The sequence below is a fragment of the Hordeum vulgare genome, chromosome 1H (genome assembly GCF_904849725.1).
Source record: "Hordeum vulgare subsp. vulgare chromosome 1H, MorexV3_pseudomolecules_assembly, whole genome shotgun sequence".
NCBI classification, from domain to species: Eukaryota; Viridiplantae; Streptophyta; class Magnoliopsida; order Poales; family Poaceae; genus Hordeum; species Hordeum vulgare.
Genome location: NC_058518.1, coordinates 471,396,793 through 471,421,443, shown reverse-complemented (window position 1 = coordinate 471,421,443; position 24,651 = coordinate 471,396,793). Strand labels below are relative to the sequence as shown.

The window sequence follows — 24,651 nt, the reverse complement described above, 5'->3', positions numbered from 1 at the left end:
AGGAGGAACACAGAAAACATAAAGAACACAAGGAAAAAGGGGAGAAATCGCAAGAAAAACTAGCTCAAATCAACACTGGAGATGTGATAAAAAAATACACATAGATAGATCCTTGATCCAAATCGCACCCAAAAGAAAGATGGAACAAGATAGGGTTCTTTCCCAAGTCCTAAGACAAGTAGGGCTCAGTATTTCTAGAGGAATCTTCACCCAGGTTCGCATGCTTCTTGTCCTCCCAGTTACAATGGTAAATTGTATGGTATGATAGAAATTGATAGATATGTCAAATAAATAATAGGGTACAAGAAAGAAAATAAATTTTAATGGTGTATATATGCAATTCAGAAAAAGTAGACCCATGGTCATAGCATCACCAGAGGCGTCTCTCCAAGAAAGATAAATATGACTAGCAAAAGAGCCCGTGCGTTGCAACGGGTACACAATAAATAAAGATCTATTTTTAATCTTAATGTTAGTAAGGCACTGATTATCTTATAATCATGCATAACCATTCACTTGACATTGTAACATTGCCACAATATGTTTCTCTTTTGCGAATATGCAAAAGTTACGCATATCTATCCATTGATATAGCAGGAAAAGAGAAGTTTTGGTAATACAGGTACGAAATCATCCAAGTCCGAACCCATGAAATAATCCACGAGAGCATGTGAGCAAGCACCCAAACAGAGGGCGTGTACGCTTCCCCTCTTTCCTTCCTTCCATGGCATTGCTTGCATGTAGGTATGTTTCTCCTGATACATACATATGTTGTACGTTTGGGAAGCTTTCCTGATGCATTTCCTAGCCGCTACCTCCTTGATCCGTTTGATCTGGCACGCTGCTACATGATAGTTGTCTCAAATTGCTCTAGCCGTTGATTTGCAGGCATGTCAACAGAAAATGAACGACAATGAAGTTTCATATTTATATTGTGAATAAATGAAGGGAGAAGTATCGTCAAGATCCCGTCCAACACCATTGTCAATATGTCTAAGCAAGTTATACTGAAAATTTATTGATACTAACATAAGCGTGCAAATTCCTCAACCTGGAAGCATGATGCAAACCTTTGTGAAATGAAGCACAACCCAAATGTGACTAAAGCCATACATATAGCTAAGAGCTGATCAGTATCTTCATAGTCTTATATACATATAGCTAAGAGTTGATCAGTATCTTCATAGTCTTATTATAAACACATTAATAAATGCCACAAAGACAAAGCAATAATTCAGAATGTGAAAGTTGGAATGAAAATTTGGAATGTAATTCGGTTGTCTAGATCTATCTAAGCGCCTGTTCGGCAGCCCTCCGCGGACCGGAGTGGTCGGAGCTGCATTTTAGAAACTTTTTGAATTAACACTGGACGCCACTCCGCTCCGGCACGAAGTTGCGGAGCGGAGGGAGTCCGAACGTTCCCTAAATGTAATTTTAGACACAAAAGTATTTATAACCTTAGGAGTTAAAATAACATATCATGTTCGTACAAAAACACATAGCAATTCCATGTTAGCCATTCGGGTGCACATATTTCACGCTGGGTTCGTACATCCGATGTGCAAATAACCAAAGTCGGTTCGCCGCAAAAAGACCATAACATGCACCCGTATTAATAAATATAAATAATCACATAAAATGTATTTACTTGAACTGCTGCCAATTTGACAGTATATGGTTACATAAATTGTCTAAAATTTAAGAAAATATATGGACTAAAGATGTGCCACACATGTGCGTAAATCCAGTATTAATACATGAAAAACCTGAGGTTCATGGATTGGATTATTAATGATGTCAACTCATGTATTTTTTTTCAGCAGGAACATGGAGTGGAGCACGTCTCTTTTGTCAACAGATGAAAGCAATAAGATACAACCACATCATCTAAAATACTAAGCAAACCACAGAATCACATAAAGAGGATTTGGATTAGATAAGCCATTGTCATGGCTCTCAAGGATTAGCCAACTGAAACATCTATATTAACTTTGGCGTTCACTGCCTAAACAGGTGTTATCTTCATGAACTGATAAAATTACGCTTTTGCACGCATACCTTAAATCATACATGCCAGAGATGAGTAATAAACCTATCAGGATTTCAGGAAGATACATCAAATTGCTGACTATAACCTACATACAACCATGATGAGATGAAAGTATGTATGGACAATCTACGGAGCAGGAACAAATATATTCTTAGGGTCGGAAGAGAATAGAGATTTCAAGCAAATGGAGAGAGGAAGAGATTGTGGAGTTTTAGATGTATAGATTGAGATGAGAGTTAGGATCAGAAGAGCTTGCAGCCATGGTTCTTCTAGAGATCAGCAAGTAGTATTGCTCGTATGTATGCACGAAAAATAATAATTTTGGAAGCCATAATAAATATTCCAGTCGTTTGGAATCACCCATGAACAAACTTATATAGTTAAAAATTGAATGTCACTTCTACTTAAACTTTGTCCCCAAACTTTGCCAATAAATTATTTTGTCACCTTACCAAGCCCCACCAAATATTTGAACTTTTTCCGGACCTTAGAAATATCTACTTCCTATTCAAATGAGTTTGAATTCAAATCTTGACAAAATGAGAATTGACTTGCAACCTTTTGGATAAGCAACATCAGTACATGTAGGCATGTTTTGAGTTCAAAGATCTTACCAGATCAGCAAATGGTATGAGGGCAAGCTTATCTCCACGGAGCTCCGGGAAAACCCTCGACCTTAGTACTCCGAACGCCCATAGGAAATCATCAAATGTTATTGTACCAGGGAAAAGGTCTTTATTCACGTTTATGATCCCAGCTTCGACATTATCGAATTCGCTTTGCACATACTCTTTCACACCCATCGTTGTGCTCAGTAATTGTGTGCTGTAGATAAATGCTCCATAGAGGCAATCTCTAGGAGCAGGGATGTCATCAACATACACAGCCTCCCCTGGTAATCAAGCAGGAATATTGTCAAGCCCATGTTTCAAGACAGAAGTTAGATGTGCCAACGTATTTTATTTTATTCTGAATAAATATATTCAGGAATGAAGCATATCAGATGGTTTAGCATGATTGAAGCAGTGTACCAACGATAAATAAAAAGAACTCCGAAATGATCTTGTTCAAGCTACAAAAATCTAAGAAGTGAAGTGTCAGCGCATAAATTAATACTAAATTATAAGGTTCAAGTACTACTGCCACTTATGATTGAAGCATACAAACTAATTCAAGTAAACACTCGTAAGTTAAATAAAAAATGGAATCAGGGTGTAGGAGTATACCAGAAGCTTGCAGATCGGCCCCGGATTTCGTGATTGGCTTGCCGACAGTTTGTATTCGTCATTGAAAACCAGTTCTTGCCTTGAGCGAATCGGCAAGTCATTGCTGGCAACCTTACCATGCTTCTCGGAGCCATTAACACAAGACCCATTGAGAGCATTCAGGTTGTTACCAAGTGAAGAAAGGAAACTGAATAAGAAACTGACAGCCAAGCTGACTCTGTACTCAGGGTGTGTCGTGCCTTCTGACGGCGAGATAACATCTTTCAGTAACTGAACTGCTTCAAGTATAACTGGTGCACTCACTGATTTTCCCTTTAGGAATTCCTCAACTTTCCGAGCCCGGGTGGCATGATCGACACCATAAGCGCCAAATGCGAGGCATATATCCTCAATTACGAACCCCTCTGAGGCTGCATCCTGTGAAGTCCTTGCCAGGAATGCAGAATTGACATAGGAGACAACATTGCCGAATGGTCTGGTAGCTGCACGAGAGGTCTCGAAGATGACACTGTCTGAACCCCAATCAGGGACAAATATGATGAGCAGTATGGTCTTGGCATCACAGGGAGGCTGCTCCAAGAACTCCTCCAGTGTCAGGCACACCATCTTGGAAGCAGTCTGGATTGTGACCGTCGAACCTGCGGTGAGAAGAACTGTGACGATGTCTGAAGCGAATGGCAGCCGCTGCGCCATGATTACGTTCCCGCCGATGGTCCCCGTGTTGCGGATGAATGGCGAGGCCACCTTGCTGAGATGACTGGCAATCTTTCTGAACACCGGAGTGCCATCTGAGAAGACCTCGATGGCTTTGGAGATGGACACGGCTGCCCCGATCTCCACCCCCTTGCTGCTCCTCTCGATGAACGAAAGTTCTGGTATCCCTTGCCAGTCTTTGATGCCACAATCTTGACGGAGTTTTTGTCAAACCAGGCATTTAATTTTGCACTGCATGCTCACCTTATCATGTGCAGGCAAGCATAGCAAATAACTGAAGATCGTATGAACTTTGACAACAACAACGGCACACTGCTGCTACTCACAGGTGAAAGCCTCAGCAGCCGCCTGTTTTTCAGTTCGTCATTAGTCGGATTGATTTTCTCACCTAAACCTTTTTCCTCTAGTCCGGCCGGCGACGTCGAGCAGAGCCGCCGTCGCCTTCTCCCCGCCTTCGACGCCGCGCGTCCGACTCTTTGGATGTTGGAATTATGCCCTAGAGGCAATAATAAATATAGTTATTATTATAATTCCTGTATCAAGATAATCGTTTATTATCCATGCTATAATTGTATTGAATGAAGACTCATTTACATGTGTGGATACATAGACAAAACACTGTCCCTAGCAAGCCTCTAGTTGGCTAGCCAGTTGATCAAAGATAGTCAGTGTCTTCTGATTATGAACAAGGTGTTGTTGCTTGATAACTGGATCACGTCATTAGGAGAATCACGTGATGGACTAGACCCAAACTAATAGACGTAGCATGTTGATCGTGTCATTTTGTTGCTACTGTTTTTCTGCGTGTCAAGTATTTGTTCCTATGACCATGAGATCATATAACTCACTGACACCGGAGGAATACTTTGTGTGTATCAAACGTCGCAACGTAACTGTGTGACTATAAAGATGCTCTACAGGTATCTCCGAAGGTGTTAGTTGAGTTAGTATGGATCAAGACTGGGATTTGTCACTCCGTGTGACGGAGAGGTATCTCGGGGCCCACTCGGTAATACAACATCACACACAAGCCTTGCAAGCAATGTGACTTAGTGTAAGTTGCGGGATCTTGTATTAGGTAACGAGTAAAGAGACTTGCCGGTAAACGAGATTTAAATAGGTATGTGGATACTGACAATCGAATCTCGGGCAAGTAACATACCGAAGGACAAAGGGAATGACATACGGGATTATATGAATCCTTGGCACTAAGGTTCAAACGATAAGATCTTCGTAGAATATGTAGGATCCAATATGGGCATCCAGGTCCTGCTACTGGATATTGACCGAGGAGTCTCTCGGGTCATGTCTACATAGTTCTCGAACCCGCAGGGTCTGCACACTTAAGGTTCGACGTTGTTTTATGCGTATTTGAGTTATATGGTTGGTTACCGAATGTTGTTCTGAGTCCCGGATGAGATCACGGACGTCACGAGGGTTTCCGGAATGGTCCGGAAACGAAGATTGATATATAGGATGACCTCATTTGATTACCGGAAGGTTTTCGGAGTTATCGGGAATGTACCGGGAATGAGGAATGGGTTCCCGGAGTTCACCGGGGGGGGGGGGGGGGGCAACCCACCCTGGGGAAGCATAGGCCTTGAGGGTGGCACACCAGCCCTTAGTGGGCTGGTGGGACAGCCCAAAAGGGCCCTATGCGCACTGGAAGAAAAATCAAAGAGAAAAGAAAAAAAAGGGAGGTGGGAAGGGAAGGAAGGACTCCCACCCACCAAACCAAGTCCAAATCGGTTTGGGGGGGGGGAGACCTTGCCCCCTTGGCTCGGCCGACCAGCCCCAAGGCAAGGCCCCCCCTCTCCCACCTATATATACGGAGGTGTTAGGCCTGATTTGTGACGACTTTTCCACGGCAGCCCGACCACATACCTCCACGGTTTTCCTCTAGATCGCGTTTCTGCGGAGCTCGGGCGGAGCCCTGCTGAGACAAGATCATCACCAACCTCCGGAGCGCCGTCAAGCTGCCGGAGAACTCTTCTACCTCTCTGTCTCTCTTGCTGGATCAAGAAGGCCGAGATCATCGTCGAGCTGTACGTGTGCTGAACGCGGAGGTGCCGTCCGTTCGGTACTAGATCGTGGGACTGATCGCGGGATTGTTCGCGGGGCGGATCGAGGGACGTGAGGACGTTCCACTACATCAACCGCGTTCACTAACGCTTCTGCTGTACGGTCTACAAGGGTACGTAGATCACTCATCCCCTCTCGTAGATGAACATCACCATGATAGGTCTTCGTGTGCGTAGGAAAATTTTTGTTTCCCATCCGACGTTCCCTAACAGTGGCATCATGAGCTAGGTTCATGCGTAGATGTCTTCTCGAGTAGAACACAAAAGTTTTTGTGGGCGGTGATGTGCGTTTTGCTGCCCTCCTTAGTCTTTTCTTGATTCCGCGTTATTGTTGGATTGAAGCGGCTTGGACCGACATTACTCGTACGCTTACGAGAGACTGGTTTCATCGCTACGAGGAACCCCGTTGCTCAAAGATGACTGGCAAGTGTCGGTTTCTCCAACTTTAGTTGAATCGGATTTGACCGAGGAGGTCCTTGGATGAGGTTAAATAGCAACTCATATATCTCCGTTGTGGTGTTTGTGTAAGTAAGATGCGATCCTACTAGATACCCATGGCCACCACGTAAAACATGCAACAACAAAATTAGAGGACGTCTAACTTGTTTTTGCAGGGTATGCTTGTGATGTGATATGGCCAACGATGTGATGTGATATGTTGGATGTATGAGATGATCATGTTGTAATAGATAATATCGACTTGCACGTCGATGGTACGGCAACCGGCAGGAGCCATAGGGTTGTCTTTATACTAATGTGTGTGCTTGCAGATGCGTTTACTATTTTGCTAGGATGTAGCTTTAGTAGTAATAGCATGAGTAGCACGACAACCCCGATGGCGACACGTTGATGGAGATCATGGTGTGGCGCCGGTGACAAGAAGATCGTGCCGGTGCTTTGGTGATGGAGATCAAGAAGCACGTGATGATGGCCATATCATGTCACTTATGAATTGCATGTGATGTTAATCCTTTTATGCACCTTATTTTGCTTAGAACGACGGTAGCATTATGAGGTGATCTCTCACTAAAATTTCAAGACGAAATTGTGTTCTCCCCGACTGTGCACCGTTGCTACAGTTCGTCGTTTCGAGACACCACGTGATGATCGGGTGTGATAGACTCAACGTTCACATACAACGGGTGCAAAACAGTTGCGCACGCGGAACACTCGGGTTAAGCTTGACGAGCCTAGCATGTGCAGACATGGCCTCGGAACACATGAGACCGAAAGGTCGATCATGAATCATATAGATGATATGATTAGCATAGGGATGCTTACCACTGAAACTATACTCAACTCACGTGATGATCGGACTTGAGCTAGTGTAAGTGGATCATGAACCACTCAAATCACTAGAGAGATGTACTTTTTGAGTGGGAGTTTAGCGAATAATTTGATTAAGTTAAACTCTAAATTATCTTGAACATAGTCTAAGTCCACTTTGAATATATTTGTGTTGTAGATCATGGCTCACGCGACAGTCACCCTGAATTTTAATACGTTCCTAGAGAAAGCTAAGTTGGAAGATGATGGAAGCAACTTTGTAGACTGGGCTCGTAATCTTAAGCTAATCTTACAAGCTGGGAAGACGGATTATGTCCTTAATGCTGCGCTAGGAGATGAACCACCCGCTACGGCTGATCAGGATGTTAAGAACGCTTGGTTAGCACGTAAGGAGGACTACTCAGTAGTTCAATGTGCAGTCTTGTATGGCTTAGAACCGGGACTTTAACGTCGCTTTGAGCGTCATGGAGCATTTGAGATGTTCCAGGAGTTGAAGTTTATCTTTCAGAAGAACACCCGGATCGAGAGGTATGAGACCTCCGATAAATTCTATGCTTGCAAGATGGAGGAGAACTCGTCTGTCAGTGAACATGTGCTCAAAATGTCTGGGTACTCAAACCGTCTAGCTGAGCTGGGGATTGAACTCCCGCAAGAGGCTATCACTGACAGAATCCTTCAATCACTGCCGCCAAGCTATAAAGGCTTTGTGTTGAACTACAACATGCAAGGGATGAACAAGTCACCCGGCGAGTTGTTTGCGATGCTGAAAGTCGCAGAGTCTGAACTCCGTAAAGAGCATCAAGTGTTGATGGTGAATAAGACCACTAGTTTCAAGATAAACGGCAAAGGCAAGAAGGGTAATTCAAAGAAGAGTGGCAAGCCTGTTGCCAATCCGACGAAGAAACCCAAAGCTGGACCTAAGCCTGAAACAGAGTGTTACTATTGCAAGGGTATGGGTCACTGGAAGCGCAATTGCCCCAAGTATCTGGCAGATAAGAAGGCGGCCAAAGAAAAATCAGGTATATTTGATATACATGTTATTGATGTGTACTTAACTGGCTCTCGTAGTAGTGCCTGGGTATTTGATACAGGTTCTGTTGCTCATATTTGCAACTCGAAACAGGAACTGCGGAATAGATGGAGGCTGGCGAAAGATGAAGTGACGATGCGCGTAGGAAATGGTTCCAAGGTTGATGCAATCGCCGTCGGCACAGTTTCACTTCAGTTACCATCAGGATTAGTTATGAACTTAAATCATTGTTATTTAGTGCCTGCGTTGAGCATGAACATTATATCTGGATCTTGTTTATTGCGAGACGGTTACTCTTTTAAGTCAGAGAATAATGGTTGTTCTATTTCTATGAGTAACATCTTTTATGGTCATGCACCCAATGTGAGAGGATTGTTCATATTGAATCTTGATAGCGATACACACATACATAACATTGAGACCAAAAGAGTTAGAGTTAACAATGATAGCGCCATATTTTTGTGGCACTGCCGCTTAGGTCATATTGGTGTAAAGCGCATGAAGAAACTCCATGATGATGGACTTTTGGAGTCACTTGACTTTGATTCACTTGACACGTGCGAACCATGCCTCATGGGCAAGATGACTAAGACTCCGTTCTCCGGAACAATGGAGCGTGCAAGTGACTTGTTGGAAATCATACATACCGATGTGTGTGGTCCGATGAGCGTGGAGGCACGCGGCGGATAACGTTATTTTCTCACCTTCACTGACGATTTGAGTAGATATGGTTATGTCTACTTAATGAAGCACAAGTCTGAAACATTTGAAAAGTTCAAGCAATTTCAGAGTGAAGTTGAAAATCATCGTAACAAGAAGATCAAGTTCCTACGGTCTGATCGTGGGGGTGAATATCTGAGTTTCGAGTTTGGTGCTCACTTAAGACAATGTGGAATTGTTTCACAGTTGACACCGCCTGGAACACCACAGCGTAATGGTGTGTCCGAACTTTGTAATCGTACTTTATTAGAGATGGTGCGATCTATGATGTCTCTTACCGATTTGCCGTTATCATTTTGGGGTTATGCATTAGAAACATCTGCATTCACTTTAAATTGGGCACCATCAAAATCCATTGAGACGACACCGTACGAACTGTGGTATGGCAAAAGGCCAAAGTTGTCGTTTCTTAAAGTTTGGGGATGTGATGCTTATGTCAAAAATCTTCAGCCTGAAAAACTGGAACCCAAAGCGGAAAAGTGCATCTTCATAGGTTACCCAAAAGAGACAGTTGGGTACACCTTCTATCTCGAATCCGAGGGCGAAGTGTTTGTTGCTAAAAACGGAACTTTTCTCGAGAAGGAGTTTCTCTCGAGAGAATTGAGTGGGAGGAAGATAGAACTTGACGAGGTTATCAAACCTCTCATCCCTCCGGATGGTGGTGCAGGGCAAGGGGAAACCTCTGTCATTGCGACGCCGGTTGAGGAGGAAGTTAATGATGATGATCATGAAACTCCGGTTCAAGTTTCTGTCGAACCACGCAGGTCGACGAGACCACGTGCTGCTCCAGAGTGGTACGGTAATCCCGTCTTATCAATCATGTTGTTGGACAACAATGAACCTGCGAATTATGAAGAAGGAATGGTGGGCCCAGATTCCAACAAATGGCTAGAAGCCATGAAGTCCGAGATAGGATCCATGTATGAGAACAAAGTGTGGACTTTGGAGGTACTGCCTGAGGGCCGCAAGGCTATTCAGAACAAATGGATCTTTAAGAGGAAGACGGACGCTGACAGCAATGTGACCGTTTATAAAGCTCGACTTGTGGCAAAGGGTTTTTCACAAGTTCAAGGAGTTGACTACGATGAGACATTCTCACCCGTAGCGATGCTTAAGTCCGTCAGAATCATGTTAGCAATAGCTGCATTTTTCGATTATGAAATCTGGCAGATGGATGTCAAAACGGCGTTCCTTAATGGTTTCCTTAAGGAAGAATTGTATATGATACAACCCGAAGGTTTTGTCGATCCTAAGAATGCTAACAAGGTGTGCAAGCTCCAGCGATCCATTTATGGACTGGTGCAAGCATCTCGGAGTTGGAACAAACGCTTTGATGAGGTGATCAAAGCATTTGGGTTTATACAAGTGGTTGGAGAATCTTGTATTTACAAGAAAGTGAGTGGGAGCTGTGTGGCGTTTCTAATATTATATGTGGATGACATATTGCTGATTGGAAACAACATGGAGTTTTTGGAGAGCATAAAGGATTACTTGAATAAAAGTTTCTCTATGAAGGACCTAGGAGAAGCTGCTTACATTCTAGGCATTAAGATCTATAGGGATAGATCAAAACGCCTGATAGGACTTTCACAAAGCACATACCTTGATAAAGTTTTGAAGAGGTTCAAAATGGAACAGTCCAAGAAGGGGTTCTTGCCAGTTTTACAAGGTACTAGATTGAGTAAGACTCAGTGCCCAGCAACTGATGAGGATAGAGAGCATATGCTCTCCGTCCCCTATGCTTCAGCCATAGGCTCTATCATGTATGCAATGCTGTGCACTAGACCGGACGTTAGCCTGGCCATAAGTATGGCAGGCAGGTTCCAGAGTAATCCAGGAGTGGATCACTGGACAGCGGTCAAGAATATCCTGAAGTACCTGAAAAGGACTAAGGAGATGTTTCTCGTGTATGGAGGTGATGAAGAGCTCGCCGTAAAAGGTTACGTCGATGCAAGCTTTGACACAGATCCGGACGACTCTAAGTCGCAAACTGGATACGTATTTATTCTTAATGGGGGTGCGGTAAGCTGGTGCAGTTCCAAGCAAAGCGTCGTAGAAGATTCTACATGTGAAGCAGAGTACATGGCTGCCTCGGAGGCGGCTAAGGAGGGTGTCTGGATGAAGCAGTTCATAACGGATCTTGGAATGGTGCCAAGCGCACTGAATCCAATAACCTTGTTCTGTGACAACACGGGTGCCATTGCCTTAGCAAAGGAACCACGGTTTCACAATAAGTCCAGACACATCAAACGACGCTTCAACCTCATCCACGACTACGTCGAAGGAGAGGACGTAAATATATGCAAAGTGCACACGGATCTGAATGTAGCAGACCAGCTGACTAAACCTCTTCCACGGCCAAAGCATGCTCAACACCAGAACTGTATGGGTGTTAGATTTATTACAATGTAATTCGCATGATGATGTGAGGGCTAGATTATTGACTCTAGTGCAAGTGGGAGACTGTTGGAATTATGCCCTAGAGGCAATAATAAATATAGTTATTATTATAATTCCTGTATCAAGATAATCGTTTATTATCCATGCTATAATTGTATTGAATGAAGACTCATTTACATGTGTGGATACATAGACAAAACACTGTCCCTAGCAAGCCTCTAGTTGGCTAGCCAGTTGATCAAAGATAGTCAGTGTCTTCTGATTATGAACAAGGTGTTGTTGCTTGATAACTGGATCACGTCATTAGGAGAATCACGTGATGGACTAGACCCAAACTAATAGACGTAGCATGTTGATCGTGTCATTTTGTTGCTACTGTTTTTCCGCGTGTCAAGTATTTGTTCCTATGACCATGAGATCATATAACTCACTGACACCGGAGGAATACTTTGTGTGTATCAAACGTCGCAACGTAACTGGGTGACTATAAAGATGCTCTACAGGTATCTCCGAAGGTGTTAGTTGAGTTAGTATGGATCAAGACTGGGATTTGTCACTCCGTGTGACGGAGAGGTATCTCGGGGCCCACTCGGTAATACAACATCACACACAAGCCTTGCAAGCAATGTGACTTAGTGTAAGTTGCGGGATCTTGTATTACGGAACGAGTAAAGAGACTTGCCGGTAAACGAGATTGAAATAGGTATGTGGATACTGACGATCAAATCTCGGGCAAGTAACATACCGAAGGACAAAGGGAATGGCATACGGGATTATATGAATCCTTGGCACTGAGGTTCAAACGATAAGATCTTCGTAGAATATGTAGGATCCAATATGGGCATCTAGGTCCCGCTATTGGATATTGACCGAGGAGTCTCTCGGGTCATGTCTACATAGTTCTCGAACTCGCAGGGTCTGCACACTTAAGGTTCGACGTTGTTTTATGCGTATTTGAGTTATATGGTTGGTTACCGAATGTTGTTCGGAGTCCCGGAGGAGATCACGGATGTCACGAGGGTTTCCGGAATGGTCCGGAAACGAAGATTGATATATAGGATGACCTCATTTGATTACCGGAAGGTTTTCGGAGTTACCGGGAATGTACCGGGAATGACGAATGGGTTCCGGGAATTCACCGGGGGGGGGGGGCAACCCACCCTGGGGAAGCCCATAGGCCTTGAGGGTGGCGCACCAGCCCTTAGTGGGCTGGTGGGACAGCCCAAAAGGGCCCTATGCGCATTGGAAGAAAAATCAAAGAGAAAAGAAAAAAAAGGGAGTTGGGAAGGGAAGGAAGGACTCCCACCCACCAAACCAAGTCCAACTCAGTTTGGAGGGGGGGGGGAGACCTTCCCCCCTTGGCTCGGCCGACCCCCTTGGGGCTCCTTGAGCCCTAAGGCAAGGCCCCCTGTCCCACCTATATATACAGAGGTTTTAGGGCTGATTTGTGCCGACTTTTCCACGGCAGCCCGACCAAATACCTCCACGGTTTTCCTCTAGATCGCGTTTCTGCGGATCTCGGGCGGAGCCCTGTTGAGACAAGATCATCACCAACCTCCGGAGCGCCGTCACGCTGCCGGAGAACTCTTCTACCTCTCCGTCTCTCTTGCTGGATCAAGAAGGCCGAGATCATCGTCGAGCTGTACATGTGCTGAACGCGGAGGTGCCGTCCGTTTGGTACTAGATCGTGGGACTGATCGCGGGATTGTTCGCGGGGCGGATCAAGGGACATGAGGACGTTCCACTACATCAACCGCATTCACTAACGCTTCTGCTGTACGATCTACAAGGGTACGTAGATCACTCATCCCCTCTCGTAGATGGATATCACCATGATAGGTCTTCGTGTGCGTAGGAAAATTTTTGTTTCCCATGCGACGTTCCCCAACATTGGAAACAAGAGAACGCCGACGGCGAGCTGGCCTGCCGCGCCGCCCCGCTTCGGCCCGGCCGTCCGCGTCGCCACGCTCGGCCCTCTCCGCCTCCGCGCGGTCGCACGGTCCCGGCCGTCCGCACCGCCCCTGGCCGCTGGCCTCACGCGCCGTCCCGCTTCGGCCTCAGCCCGCCCCCTCGGCCTCGTTTCGCCGGCGAGAAGGCCCCTCCGGAGGCTCCCCAAGCTCCATCGCCTCCTTGCCTGTCGGCCCGACGGTGGAGAAGGGAATGGATAAGCCATGATGCCCATTGAAATTCTTACAAATGTAGGGGGCTTTTTGAAACAATGAAGCGTTCTCTCAGAACCACTTAAGAAAGGACTGCGGGTTGATTTACCAAAAATAGGAGGGTTTTTTTGCAAACATGCCACAACGGACTACAGAAGCGATGCGTGCTTTATTATTAGGGGAGATGTGGTGAACAAATTACATTAGGCAGCAATTAAATCAAAATATTTTTTTGAAAAGACGGGAAAAGATTTGCTGCATATACTAATTAAGGAGGGGAATAATTATTGTGTTACAAACCCGCCGACTACAAGGATGTTATTCTCCCGGGATGATGGTCCCTAACTTTTTGGCGCCAACGGTGACCCAAAGCCTAGCTTCTATCTTGATGTTGTTGAGCAAGGTTGTTGTCGGTGTGAACTTGTTGCGGAAGACCCTAGCATTTCGTTCATTCCAGACAACCCAAGATATTAGCATAGTGAGGGAGGCCCGTGCCTTGCGGTTTGGCATGGTGATGTTGGAGCGGTTGACCCACCAATCTTGGACCGATTGCTCAAGATGCCATGTAGACGTGTCCTTGTGCTCCATATGCAGCCATGAATTGACCAAAGTCCATAGGCGAAGAGTAAACCTGCACTTGTAGAATAGGTGAGCACCTGACTCTTGCACTCTCTTGCAAAGGGGACAACGGTCGCAATTTGGCCACCCACGCTTTGCCAATCTATCAACAGTCCAAATCCTATCTTGGATAGCTAGCCATGCAAAGAACTTAACTTTCGGAGGCGCCGAGGCTTTCCACACCGCATGCGGCATCGGAGAGTATGTGGAGCCCAAGAATTGGGCCAACTAAGCGGTGGCCGACGAGTATTGACCGTTTTCTGTGTGCTTCCAGATGATCTCATCCTCGACGTGCTCCTCAAGATGGAAGGCATTGATGAGAGTCTAGAGATTTTGCCTAATGTGCTCGATAGTAAAGTTCATTGTGAGCTTGATCTTGGAGATCCAAGCATCATTGAGGAGCGCATCCTTGACTTTCCAGTTCTACCTCGTGGAAGCCTCGAAGATAAGGGGCGCTATTTCCTTTGGCTTCCGATCTTGTACCCAAGGAACTTCCTAGAAGGGTGTTCGCGCCCCATTACCAATCGTGATTGTTGTGCATGCGTAGAAGAGGTTCAGAACCATGTCGTTGTAAGGTTTGCCCATACCAACCCACATTCTTGTTGGTTCTTTCCACTCGAACGAAGGCCATCTCAGTCTTAAAGCTCTCGCAAATTTTGTTGTGTTAAGAACTCCGAGACCTCCCCTCTCGAAAGGCCGGCATACCATATCCCAGTTGACCTTGCACTTGGCACCAGATGTCTTGTCTGCTCCAGACCAGAGGAAAGCCCTCTCAATCTTGCTTGTGTTTGCTCGGATGCTCGGGGGGACTCTCAGTGGCGTGATATAGTAAACCAGTTGCGATGCTAGAGAAGATTTGACAAGTGTGGTGCGCCCAAGGGTGGTGATGTAGTTTCCCTCCCAAGGAATGAGCTTGGCCGCCACCTTGTCCTTTAGAAATTGAAAGTCGACTTTTTTTGAGTTGCCACACTGAGAGTGGTAGCCCCAGGTATTTCATCGGAAAGGATGTTCTAGCCGCTGGTAAGCTTTGGGTAATATGCTCAAGGTTAAGGTGCGCACATTTGATTGGAACGACCGAGCTCTTGTTAAAGTTGGTTTAAAGGCATGTGACCTCTCCAAAACCTTTGAGAATGGCGGCTAGGTTATCAATGTCTCTCTTAATGGGCGTCATGAACACTGCAGCATTGTCGGCATATAGGGAGGTTCGCAACATAGTTCCTCTACCTCGAATCTTGTGGAGTAGCCCCTTTCTTGTGGCCAACTGAAGGAGTTGTTGGAGGGGGTCGATAGCAATGTCGAAAAGTAGAGGTGAAAGGGGGGGTCCCCTTGTCTGAACCCACAACGGTGGAAGATTGGGGGGCCGGCCACCCCATTGAGTAGGATCCTGGACGACGATGAGTTGAGGAGAGCAGCCACCCAATTGCGAAAATTGCACGTGAATCCCCTTTTACGTAGGAGATCAAGGATGTATTCCCAACGCACCTAATCGAAGGCCTTGCGGATGTCAAGTTTCAACAGGAGTGACGCGGTCTTACTTTTGTGTAGCCGACGTGCGAGGTTACGCACGTACATGAAGTTATCATGGATGTTCCTTCGCTTGATGAAGGCACTCTGGGCATTGGAAACTAAAGCATCCATGTGCGGGCGTAGACGGATCGCTAGGATCTTAGCAATAATTTTTGCAAACCCGTGGATGAGGCTAATAGGTCTGTAGTCGGTGATGCCCTCCGCCCCTCCTTTATCGGGAGCAAAACCACACTCGCCGAGTTGTGCCAGTGAAGGTTGGTTCGATGGAGGTCCTGGAAGAGGTGCACTGCCCGCAACACGTCTTCTTTAATAGTGCCCCAACATTTTGTGAAGAAGATGCTGGTGAAACTGTCAGGCCCAGGTGATTTATCCTTTGGCACCTCGTTAATGGCCTCCTTCACCTCCTCCTCGGTGATACAGTCATCCAAGGTGGACAAGTCAATCTCTTTAAATTTAGTTGCCCCCAGTTGAAGTCTAACGCACTGGAGGTCCCTTGCCCCATAACGCTGGAGAAGTGGTCATGAATAATCTCCTCTTTCTTCTCATGTTTTGTAACCCATCCTTGATTGTGTTTTATTCTATGGGTGTGATTCTTCCTTCTCCTAGCATTGACCCGTCAATGGAATTTTTTGTATTTGCGTCACCCTCCTTGAGGTTGGTCATTTTCGTGCATTGTTTCTTGCGAGCTCTCTCTAATACCGCAAGGCTAACCACCCTCCTCTTGAGCTTGGTCCACAGGTTGCTCTCATCAACGGAAAGGGGTCTCTCTTCTTGGGCTTGGTCAAGACGGAGGATCACAAGAAGGGCGGCGTGGAGGTGAATTTTTGCCTTGGAGAATAGTCCTCTACTCCATTCTGACAGACGGAGGGCCGTTTTCTTGAGCTTGTGATGAAGCACGTGGTAAGGCTTGGTGTGGTTTGAAGGCTCATTCCAGGCCTTGTCCACCATGACAAAGAATCCTGGCATCGTCGTCCAGAAATTTTCGAATTTGAATACCCTAAGCGTCCGTGGCCTTCTGTCATCCACAAGCAAAAGGGAGCAGTGGTCGGACAGAGAAGAAGATAGGGCATGTAGTACATGGGTACTGAACTGGATATCCCAATCAGCGGTGCAGAAGAAGGTGTCCAGCTTGCATAGAGTTGGGTTTTCTCTTTCATTACTGCATGTGAAACGTCTATTTTGTAGATGGATCTCTTGCAGTTCACAATGGTTCAAGGCAGCCCGAAAGCGGTTTGTGTGTCTCGTATTAACATTCCTTTTATTCTTGTCGCTAGCACGGATGATTTGGTTGAAATCCCCATTGGGCGGCTTTTGGTTGATTACCTCGTTGAACAAGGCATCTTTACTCGCGTGATTGGTCGGGTCGTAGACAGTAGTAAGTTTGAAGTGCACGTCAGTTCCTCTGACGTGTATCATGGCCAAAAGGCAGTAAGTCGGGATGGTGATGTTGCTCACATCCACAACGAGATCATCCCAAAGGACCAGGATCCCTCCTCTCGTTCGAGTGTCAGGGCATTGGGCGAATCTTTTAAGCATTTTCCCTCCTAGGAAGGCCGCCGTGTAGCTATCAACGTTGTCGAGCTTCGACTCTTGCAAGCAGGCGATTTGGCACGATGACGCGGCAATGGTTTCATTGATTACAGCCCGATGATCAGGTTCATTTAGTCCTCTAACATTCTAGCTAAGGATGTTCACTGGTTGTTCTACCATATTGTAACCAAGGAGGCACCTAGGCATGAAAGAAGCCAGAAAATACTGAAGGTTTGCACGGCAGCAAGGAGCAAAGCAGTAGCACAGCATGGACGTTCCCATCCAAGGTAACCGACACACTTGAGCAAAAAGTCTAAGAGCAAGTCTAGTAGAACCCTCAAACCCTCAAACCCTTAAAAATAACCGCTTTTTTACAGTTTTCGTCGACAAAACGACGTAGACTAGAACCCTTAAACCCTTAAACCCGTAAAAAAATTTAAAGGTCGAACCTGCGAACCCAATCCCAGCCTGTAGAAGTGAGGGTTGGGAGGGAAAACCCAATCCCAACCCGCGCTCCTGTTCCTCTCCAGCGCGGGAGCGAAAACCGCCCGCCTCCCAGCTCCTCCCGCCGCCATGGATCCCCCGGCCCCCGCCCGCCGCCGCGCCAGCTGCCCCGCCCGCCTAGGCTGCCGCCGCGCATGCCGCGCCCGCCCCCGCACCGGCCCCGCCCGCCCAGGCCGCCGCCGCGCTAGCCCCGCCCGCCCCCGCCCCCGCCCCGCACGCACCGGGCACCGTGGCCGATGTGGTGGCGGCGACCCACGTCGGGGCCAAGCGGCGGCGGGCGGGCCTCGCACCGCCTCCTCCCACCCTGGCCGCTGCCGCGCCCGCCCCGGCCACCGCGGCTACCCCGACCACCGTCCAGCCCGCCCCCGCGAAGAAGAGTCGGCCGAAGGTCTCCTCGCGTGAGTACATATCTCTTCACTATTTTGATTATGTGTGTGTACTATGTGGGTTCTTATGTGATTATGTGTGGTTGATAGGAGACAATTGCCGGCATGAGGTATAAGGAGATGGCCGCTTCCAAGGGCAAGCCATTCCCATTTAAGCATGCTTGGGCAATTCTTCAAACCTTTGACAAGTGGAAGTTGAGGGATCAGGAGACCGCACCCAAGAAGTAGGCAATGCTTAGGATGGATGATAGTGAAGATGAGGAGAAGGAGAGGAACTTGGGCAAGCCCGAGGGAACCAAGAAGGGCAAGCAAAGGGTGAAGATGGAAGGAGAGGCATCAAGCCTAAGGGAGAAGATGGAGCAAATGATGAAGGCAAGAGAGGAATTGACAAGGAAGACATTGGAGACGAAGATTCTTATCACCGAGAAGAAGAAAGAGGTCAAGCTTGCACAAGTTGAAGCAAAACGTGAAGAAGCAAAGCGCAAGGCCGACTTGGAGGAGAGGATGACCAAGATGAAAGAGGCAAAGGTATGGAAAGAACTCATGGTGGAAGAGAAGGAGCACATGATCATGTCCAAGAAGGACATGGATAAAGAACAATTGCAATGGTGGAAGGACTACAAGGAGGACATCGCAGAGAGGAAGAGGATATTCCGTGGTGCGTCCTCTACTCTTCGAGGTGACACTCCGATGAGTGGTGGTGGCGATGGCAGTGTGGATGACTCCAATGGAGGTGCTTGATGGACGTGCAAGTGGTCTAGGAAATGGCGCCAAGTGCAACTTTTTGGTGATGGTGCCGATGAGAGGGAGAAGATGATGATTGTGTGATGTAAAAACTATTAAACCATGCATCAATGATCTTTATTTCCGTGTTTGTTTGAAGGTTTATTATGTTTGTCTTGTGAAAATTATGCAATGCCAAATGACAGTTTTAAGTTTTGGGGTTGGGGCAAAGACTAGAACCCTCAAACCCAACCCTTATAATTCCGTTATAAGGGTTGGGTTTGAGGGTTCTAGTCTTTGCCCCTGTTTTTCAACCCTTAAAAGTGTCAAAAATGTGCAATTCTCAACCCTTAAAACTGGTTTTTGTTTTAAGGGTTTGAGGGTTCTACTAGAGATGCTCTAACAGAAGATGAACTAACATTGCAAACTACAGAATCACGGAAGCTGAACTGAAGCAACTGGCTATTCTTCTTGTGCCTACACCGCTACCTCTCCAGAGACCGGCTCATGGGCCAAGCCATCGGCGCCGCCGTGGCTGATGAGCGCGTCCTCCATCGCATTTGCATTCTCATCATCTACCTTGAAAAGGGCCCTCAGGGCCGCCAGCACGTCCAAAGGTAGCTGCTCCTTGAACACTATTGAGAATTGCAACAGAGCCTGTTCAGTGACGTCCTCGCTGTCCTGGAGGATGCCCAGGTTGCGGCAGACCAGCAGCTCTGCTGCCTTGGCAGCCGGAATGGCCCTGCAGCCTCCACCTATACGCAGCCGAGCACTGGTGCGACGGAGAGTGAGACCACCAGTGGTATCACGAGCAATGTCCAACCCCGCCATTGTCTTCTTGTGTTGCGCCGCCCGTGGATTCACGATGAGTGGATCTGGACGCGCCTGGAATAGATCAGCCGTGCCTTCCGGCAGGCAGGGGCGGTGTGGCTGGGGATGCCTCGAAGCCGGGGGGACAAGGCGGAGTAGGTGATGGCAGTGGAGAGACTAGGCGAGCCGGAGTGCATAATAGCACGGCGTCCTACACCGCTCCAAACATCCGGGATGGGGTCAAAGCCCCCTCCTTTTAGCCTCGCATAGATGTCAGCACCGACGTCGGGGAGTTGGGCGGCGTGAGGTTATCACACGAGAGAGGACGAGCAGACCGTGGCGATGCTTGGCGCACGGGGCTGCGCCCCCTGTCCTGGACCAAGGTGTTGATTGGCGCAAGCGAAGCCGTGGGCGCGACGTCATGGCGGCGGCTGGCACCAGAGCGGTCGCGGGAGCTGTCCTAGTCCGCCCCGCGATGGCGCTCCCACGCATTGCGGGACAAAGACCGACGAATGCGATCGCCCAGCCCAGGCTGGCCTCTTGACCCCCCTCTACCACGATGGTCGTTGCGGTCGTCATCGTCGTCGCACCGCTCGTTACGACGGTCATCCCGAGCAGGTGCAGCAGGAAGCGTGCGCCGGCCACCCGGAGCGGGACGACCGTCGATGATGCCACTCTACCAAGTGAACTCGTTCACTTCTGGGGCTGGAGAGTTGTCATCATCTTCACGCTCCCTGGAGTGATCCTCGTGCAAGTTGAGGAGGATGAGCACGCGATGTCGTAGGCTCCGCCGTCCACGCCGGCGCTCGCCGCGCGCCGGCAAAGTGAGCCACTTGACCTTCGGGATCGCGTCGGGGTTGGCAGTCCAGGCCCAGAGCGTGAGGCACCTCGTGGTCTCCCTCCGTTGCAGCGGAAGAAAAAACACATAATTTGTAATGGCCATGACCATATTTTTGCTACATCGCCGAGATACACTATTACTCTCAATTTTATGAAATCATGAACAATTTTGAAATCATGACCTGTTTTTTAAACTCGTGCACATAATTAAAGTTGTGAACAGTTTTTTAGTTCGTGAACATTTATCCAAATTTTAGAACATTTTCTAAAATCGAGAACATTTTAAATTCATAAAAAAATTATACTATTTGCAAACATTATTTTTAAATTGTGCACAATTTTCTTGAATCGGCGAACATATATAGGATCATCATTTTTTTTGGAAATTGGTGGAACAATTTTTGAAATATACGAATATTTTATTGATTTAACGATCATTTTTTAATTTAACAAGCATTTTTTGAAATGCATGATCATTTTTTGAATCTGCGAACATTTTTTGACTGATTGATTTTGTTTGAATTATTAGGATATTTTTTCATTCATTAATGTTTTTGAATTGGCGAAGTTTTGTTCACTTTCATTAACCTTTTTTAATAGACAAAATGTAAAAAGATCATGAAACTATTTTGATTTCCCAAACATTTTTATAATATCACAAACATTTTTTAATACATATATATATTATGAATTATGAAATATTTGTTTCAAAATTCTTATATTTAAATTTTCAAAACTTTTTCGAGGTCCCAAATTCTTTAAAGTAGAAAAAGATGAAATTTTGGAAAGAGGCCGCCCAAACATGGGTTGGCCCTAATGGGGGCGCTACGCTTCTCCCACCGCGTAGAGCGCCGCATAGGAGGTTCATACTGCATGGGACGCCCAGGCTAGGAATTCCCATGTGTGAAACATTTTTATAACTTGTAGGTGACATTGATTTACAATTCTAGGGGAATTTTAGTGATGTACCACAAAAAGCAATAGCCCCTTTATTATTAGGTATAGATGAATATAATTACTTTTGGCATAATCTTATATATGCATTACGTCTATGATACGTAGAACGTTATCGAACTACATCTACAACTGCTAATCCACCTAAGGATCACTATCCACGATGCATCTCGAGGTACTAAGTTTGTAACAAACATAGCATTTCAATAAGCAAGATGGCATATTATGGACAGCAAAAATATCATCAAGTTGTGATAAAGAAATCATCGTTTTATTCTTGATAGCAACAATATAATACACGTTTGTTCTCTTCCCTCGTTAGGATGAATCACTGTAAGATTGAACCCACTACCATACACTACTCCCTCTGAAGAACTACCCATCAAACTTGGCCAAAGTTGACAAATAGATCGGATCACATATTTGACTACTCAATCACGCAACACAAAATTCACAAGAGATTCAATATAATCGAGTGAACGATCTGAGCATAAAGTAACTATTCATCATATGTCAACAAATACAATACCAATTGATACGGGGCAAACCCGAGGGTGGCCCGATCTTCACGAATTGGAGGTGGATTCAAGGAGGAAAATGATGAACATTGTAACAGCCCAGATGTAATCCTTTCCATATTTGGATACTTTCCTATTTTGTGGAACCATGATTTGGATATTATATAAAGTTATCATTTCATGTGGCTTCATTTCATGTCATCATCTTGCATCATGACATCCCTTTCAATTGCATTGTGTTCAACTCCATCATGGTTGTGATAGCTTGCTTTGGGTGGTGTGATGTTGTGGTATTTTCCAACATTGTTTCCAAACATGCTTTCAACTACAATGCTTTTCAAACAATGCAAATCCCTTCCCCTTTTGTTATTTTTAACTTGTGTGTTAAACTTTGTTGGAACCTGTTTTAAAAATGTTAAACATTCAGTGAATTCACTTGTGGTTGAGGGGGGTAGTTGTCTTGTTGTTCTAAGCTTTAAGTCATTTGTTTTTTTTATAAAAACAGCCTTATAAATCCTTGTTTCATGTGTAATTTAGTTTGTCTAAAAATATGGTTTATATTTTATTTAAATAGGTCATAAATCCCTCAGCCCCTAGCTATTTTTATTTTTCTAAATAAACCCCTCTACTTGTCTCTGTCAATTTTTGTTTGTGGCTGTTATATTTTTTTAGAAACCCTTTTTCTTTTCGCCCAGGTGCTAGAGAAGCCCAGGTGGGCTGGCTTACTCCTTCACCACCTGGGCCTCGCCTCGTTGATTTGCCCGCGCGGCCTTCTCCCCGTCCCTCTTCTTCCTCCTCTGACGCCGCTTCCCCTTTTCCCCTTCTTTCCGTTAGAGAGGTCGCGCGTGTGAGAGAGAGCTAGCCTCCGTGGCTTCACGGACGTCGAGGCCGTCAGCCCGTCGCCTACTTAACCCCCTCGATGTGTGTGTCCGCCCTAGGGTTCCCTCTCCCCGCCGCCACCTCCTTCTCCATCCTTCTTCCCCTCAGAAGGTAAGATCTGAGAGAGAGGTTCAGAGAGAGAGAGAGAGAGGACTTCAGAGAGAGCGCCGCCGTCCCTTCCATCTCCTCGTCGTCGGCAGCCTCCCCCGCGGCGTCTGTGGCGTCCGCGAGGATGTTGGATCCTCCCTCATTCCATTTTCGTCGCTAGGGGAGGTGGATCTTCCTCCCTCGCGTCGGTGTCGCCGGAGCGGGGCAGTGGCTCTTCCTCCGCCTCGCCTCTTCTTCCTCTTCCTCGAGCAGCCGCATTGTCCTCGTCTTCGTGCCACTGGGTGAGCCGTCGTCTTTCCCCCCTTCCCCGCGTGCCTGTTCCCTATCTGTGCGTAGTGCGTCGCCGCCGTCGTGGTCTGCCATGGCCGGGAGCTGCAGCTCCTTGCGCCGCCGTTGGGTTCCCTCTTTCGGTGAGTTAGGCACGGTAACGAGTTCCCCTAGGTCGCCGCATCCCCCACCAGTAGCTACCCGTGGATTAGTGCCCGTAGCACTGCCTCCGTCCTCCCCTGTTCCGGCCACCGCCGTGGTAGTGTGCAGGTGCAGAGGGGCTGTTCAAAAGGAGACATGCGCCCTCTTTGTTAAGAGACGTAAGCGTAGCGCAGTGGCAATCGAGTTGTGCGCCAGCGTCGTGCGTCGCGGGTTCGAGTCTCCCTCGGGCTCCCTTTTTCTTTCTTTTTTTCCTAAGTGGCAGGTGCAGCGCCAGAGAGGGTTAGCTTGCATATAGCCCCCTCTCTGGTAAGCCTCGATGGCATAGCCGAGTGGTAGTGTGCGTGTGTGTGTAGCCAGAGGTTGTGGGTTCGATCCCCACACCCACCCCTTTTATTTTTTGATTTCATTTTTTTTTCTCTTGCTGTTATATTTTTTGTGTTGTTTCTTTTTACTATTAGGGCATGAGCTTGAGGGTTTCATTTCTTTTCCCATGTTGCACTAGAGTGTAGGCTTGTGTGTGAGTAGATTAGGTGTAGGTGGAGGTGTGTGTGCATGTGTGCACGTGTTTGCACACACACACTTGTGCAAGTGAGCACACCATATGTATGTGTGCACCTCCACATCTATTTGTTGGGTGAATCTTCTATGTGTGTATGTGGGTGAGTAACCCCCTTGTGTGTGGTGGGTGTGTGTGGATTGAGCCCACATATACATGTGCATGTGTATGTGTTGCACATGTGTGTGTGTGGATGACCACATTTCTATATGTTAGTGTGACATGTTAGTGAATCCATGCTATGCCTGGATAGGTTGTTCTTGTCCTAGTGTATGTGCATGTGTAGGTGATGCAATATGTGATAGCTTCCACATGTGATGAAAGTTTTTTGATTTCATTTTTTTCTCTTGTTGTTCTTTTTTTGTGTTGTTTCTTTTTACTATTAGGGCATGAGCTTGAGGGTTTCATTTCTTTTCCCATGTTGCACTAGAGTGTAGGCTTGCCCCTTTTATTTTTTGATTTCATTTTTTTTCTCTTGTTGTTATTTTTTTGTGTTGTTTCTTTTTACTATTAGGGCATGAGCTTGAGGGTTTCATTTCTTTTCCCATGTTGCACTAGAGTGTAGGCTTGTGTGTGAGTAGATTAGGTGTAGGTGGAGGTGT

At 46.5% G+C, this 24,651-nt stretch overlaps 1 protein-coding gene and 1 pseudogene across 1 annotated transcript; both read right to left on the bottom strand.

The window, feature by feature from the left end:
- Positions 1 to 1,927: 1,927 nt before the first annotated feature.
- Positions 1,928 to 17,917, bottom strand: LOC123401060 (indole-3-acetaldehyde oxidase-like). The gene is made up of 3 exons (XM_045094776.1): positions 17,800 to 17,917; positions 3,277 to 4,181; positions 1,928 to 2,942 (listed from the first exon to the last, which is right to left on the bottom strand). The coding sequence occupies exons 1-3, from the start codon at positions 17,915 to 17,917 to the stop codon at positions 2,862 to 2,864; spliced, it is 1,104 nt and encodes a 367-aa protein (XP_044950711.1). The 3' UTR covers positions 1,928 to 2,861.
- A 2,159-nt stretch (positions 17,918 to 20,076) lies between these two features.
- On the bottom strand, positions 20,077 to 20,708 carry LOC123401053 (annotated as a pseudogene).
- Positions 20,709 to 24,651: the final 3,943 nt, after the last annotated feature.

Bases quoted from the DNA above. Each gene is read 5' to 3' on its own strand.
- LOC123401060 (XM_045094776.1), bottom strand. From the start codon at position 17,917: ATGGCGGCGGGAGGAGCTGGGAGGCGGGCGGTTTTCGCTCCCGCGCTG. The intron at 4,182-17,799 runs GTTCGCAGGTTC...AACTCCGTCAAG, and splicing joins CTTCTACAGGCTGGGATTGG to ATTGTGGCATCAAAGACTGG. The intron at 2,943-3,276 runs GTATACTCCTAC...CTTGATTACCAG, and splicing joins GGCCGATCTGCAAGCTTCTG to GGGAGGCTGTGTATGTTGAT.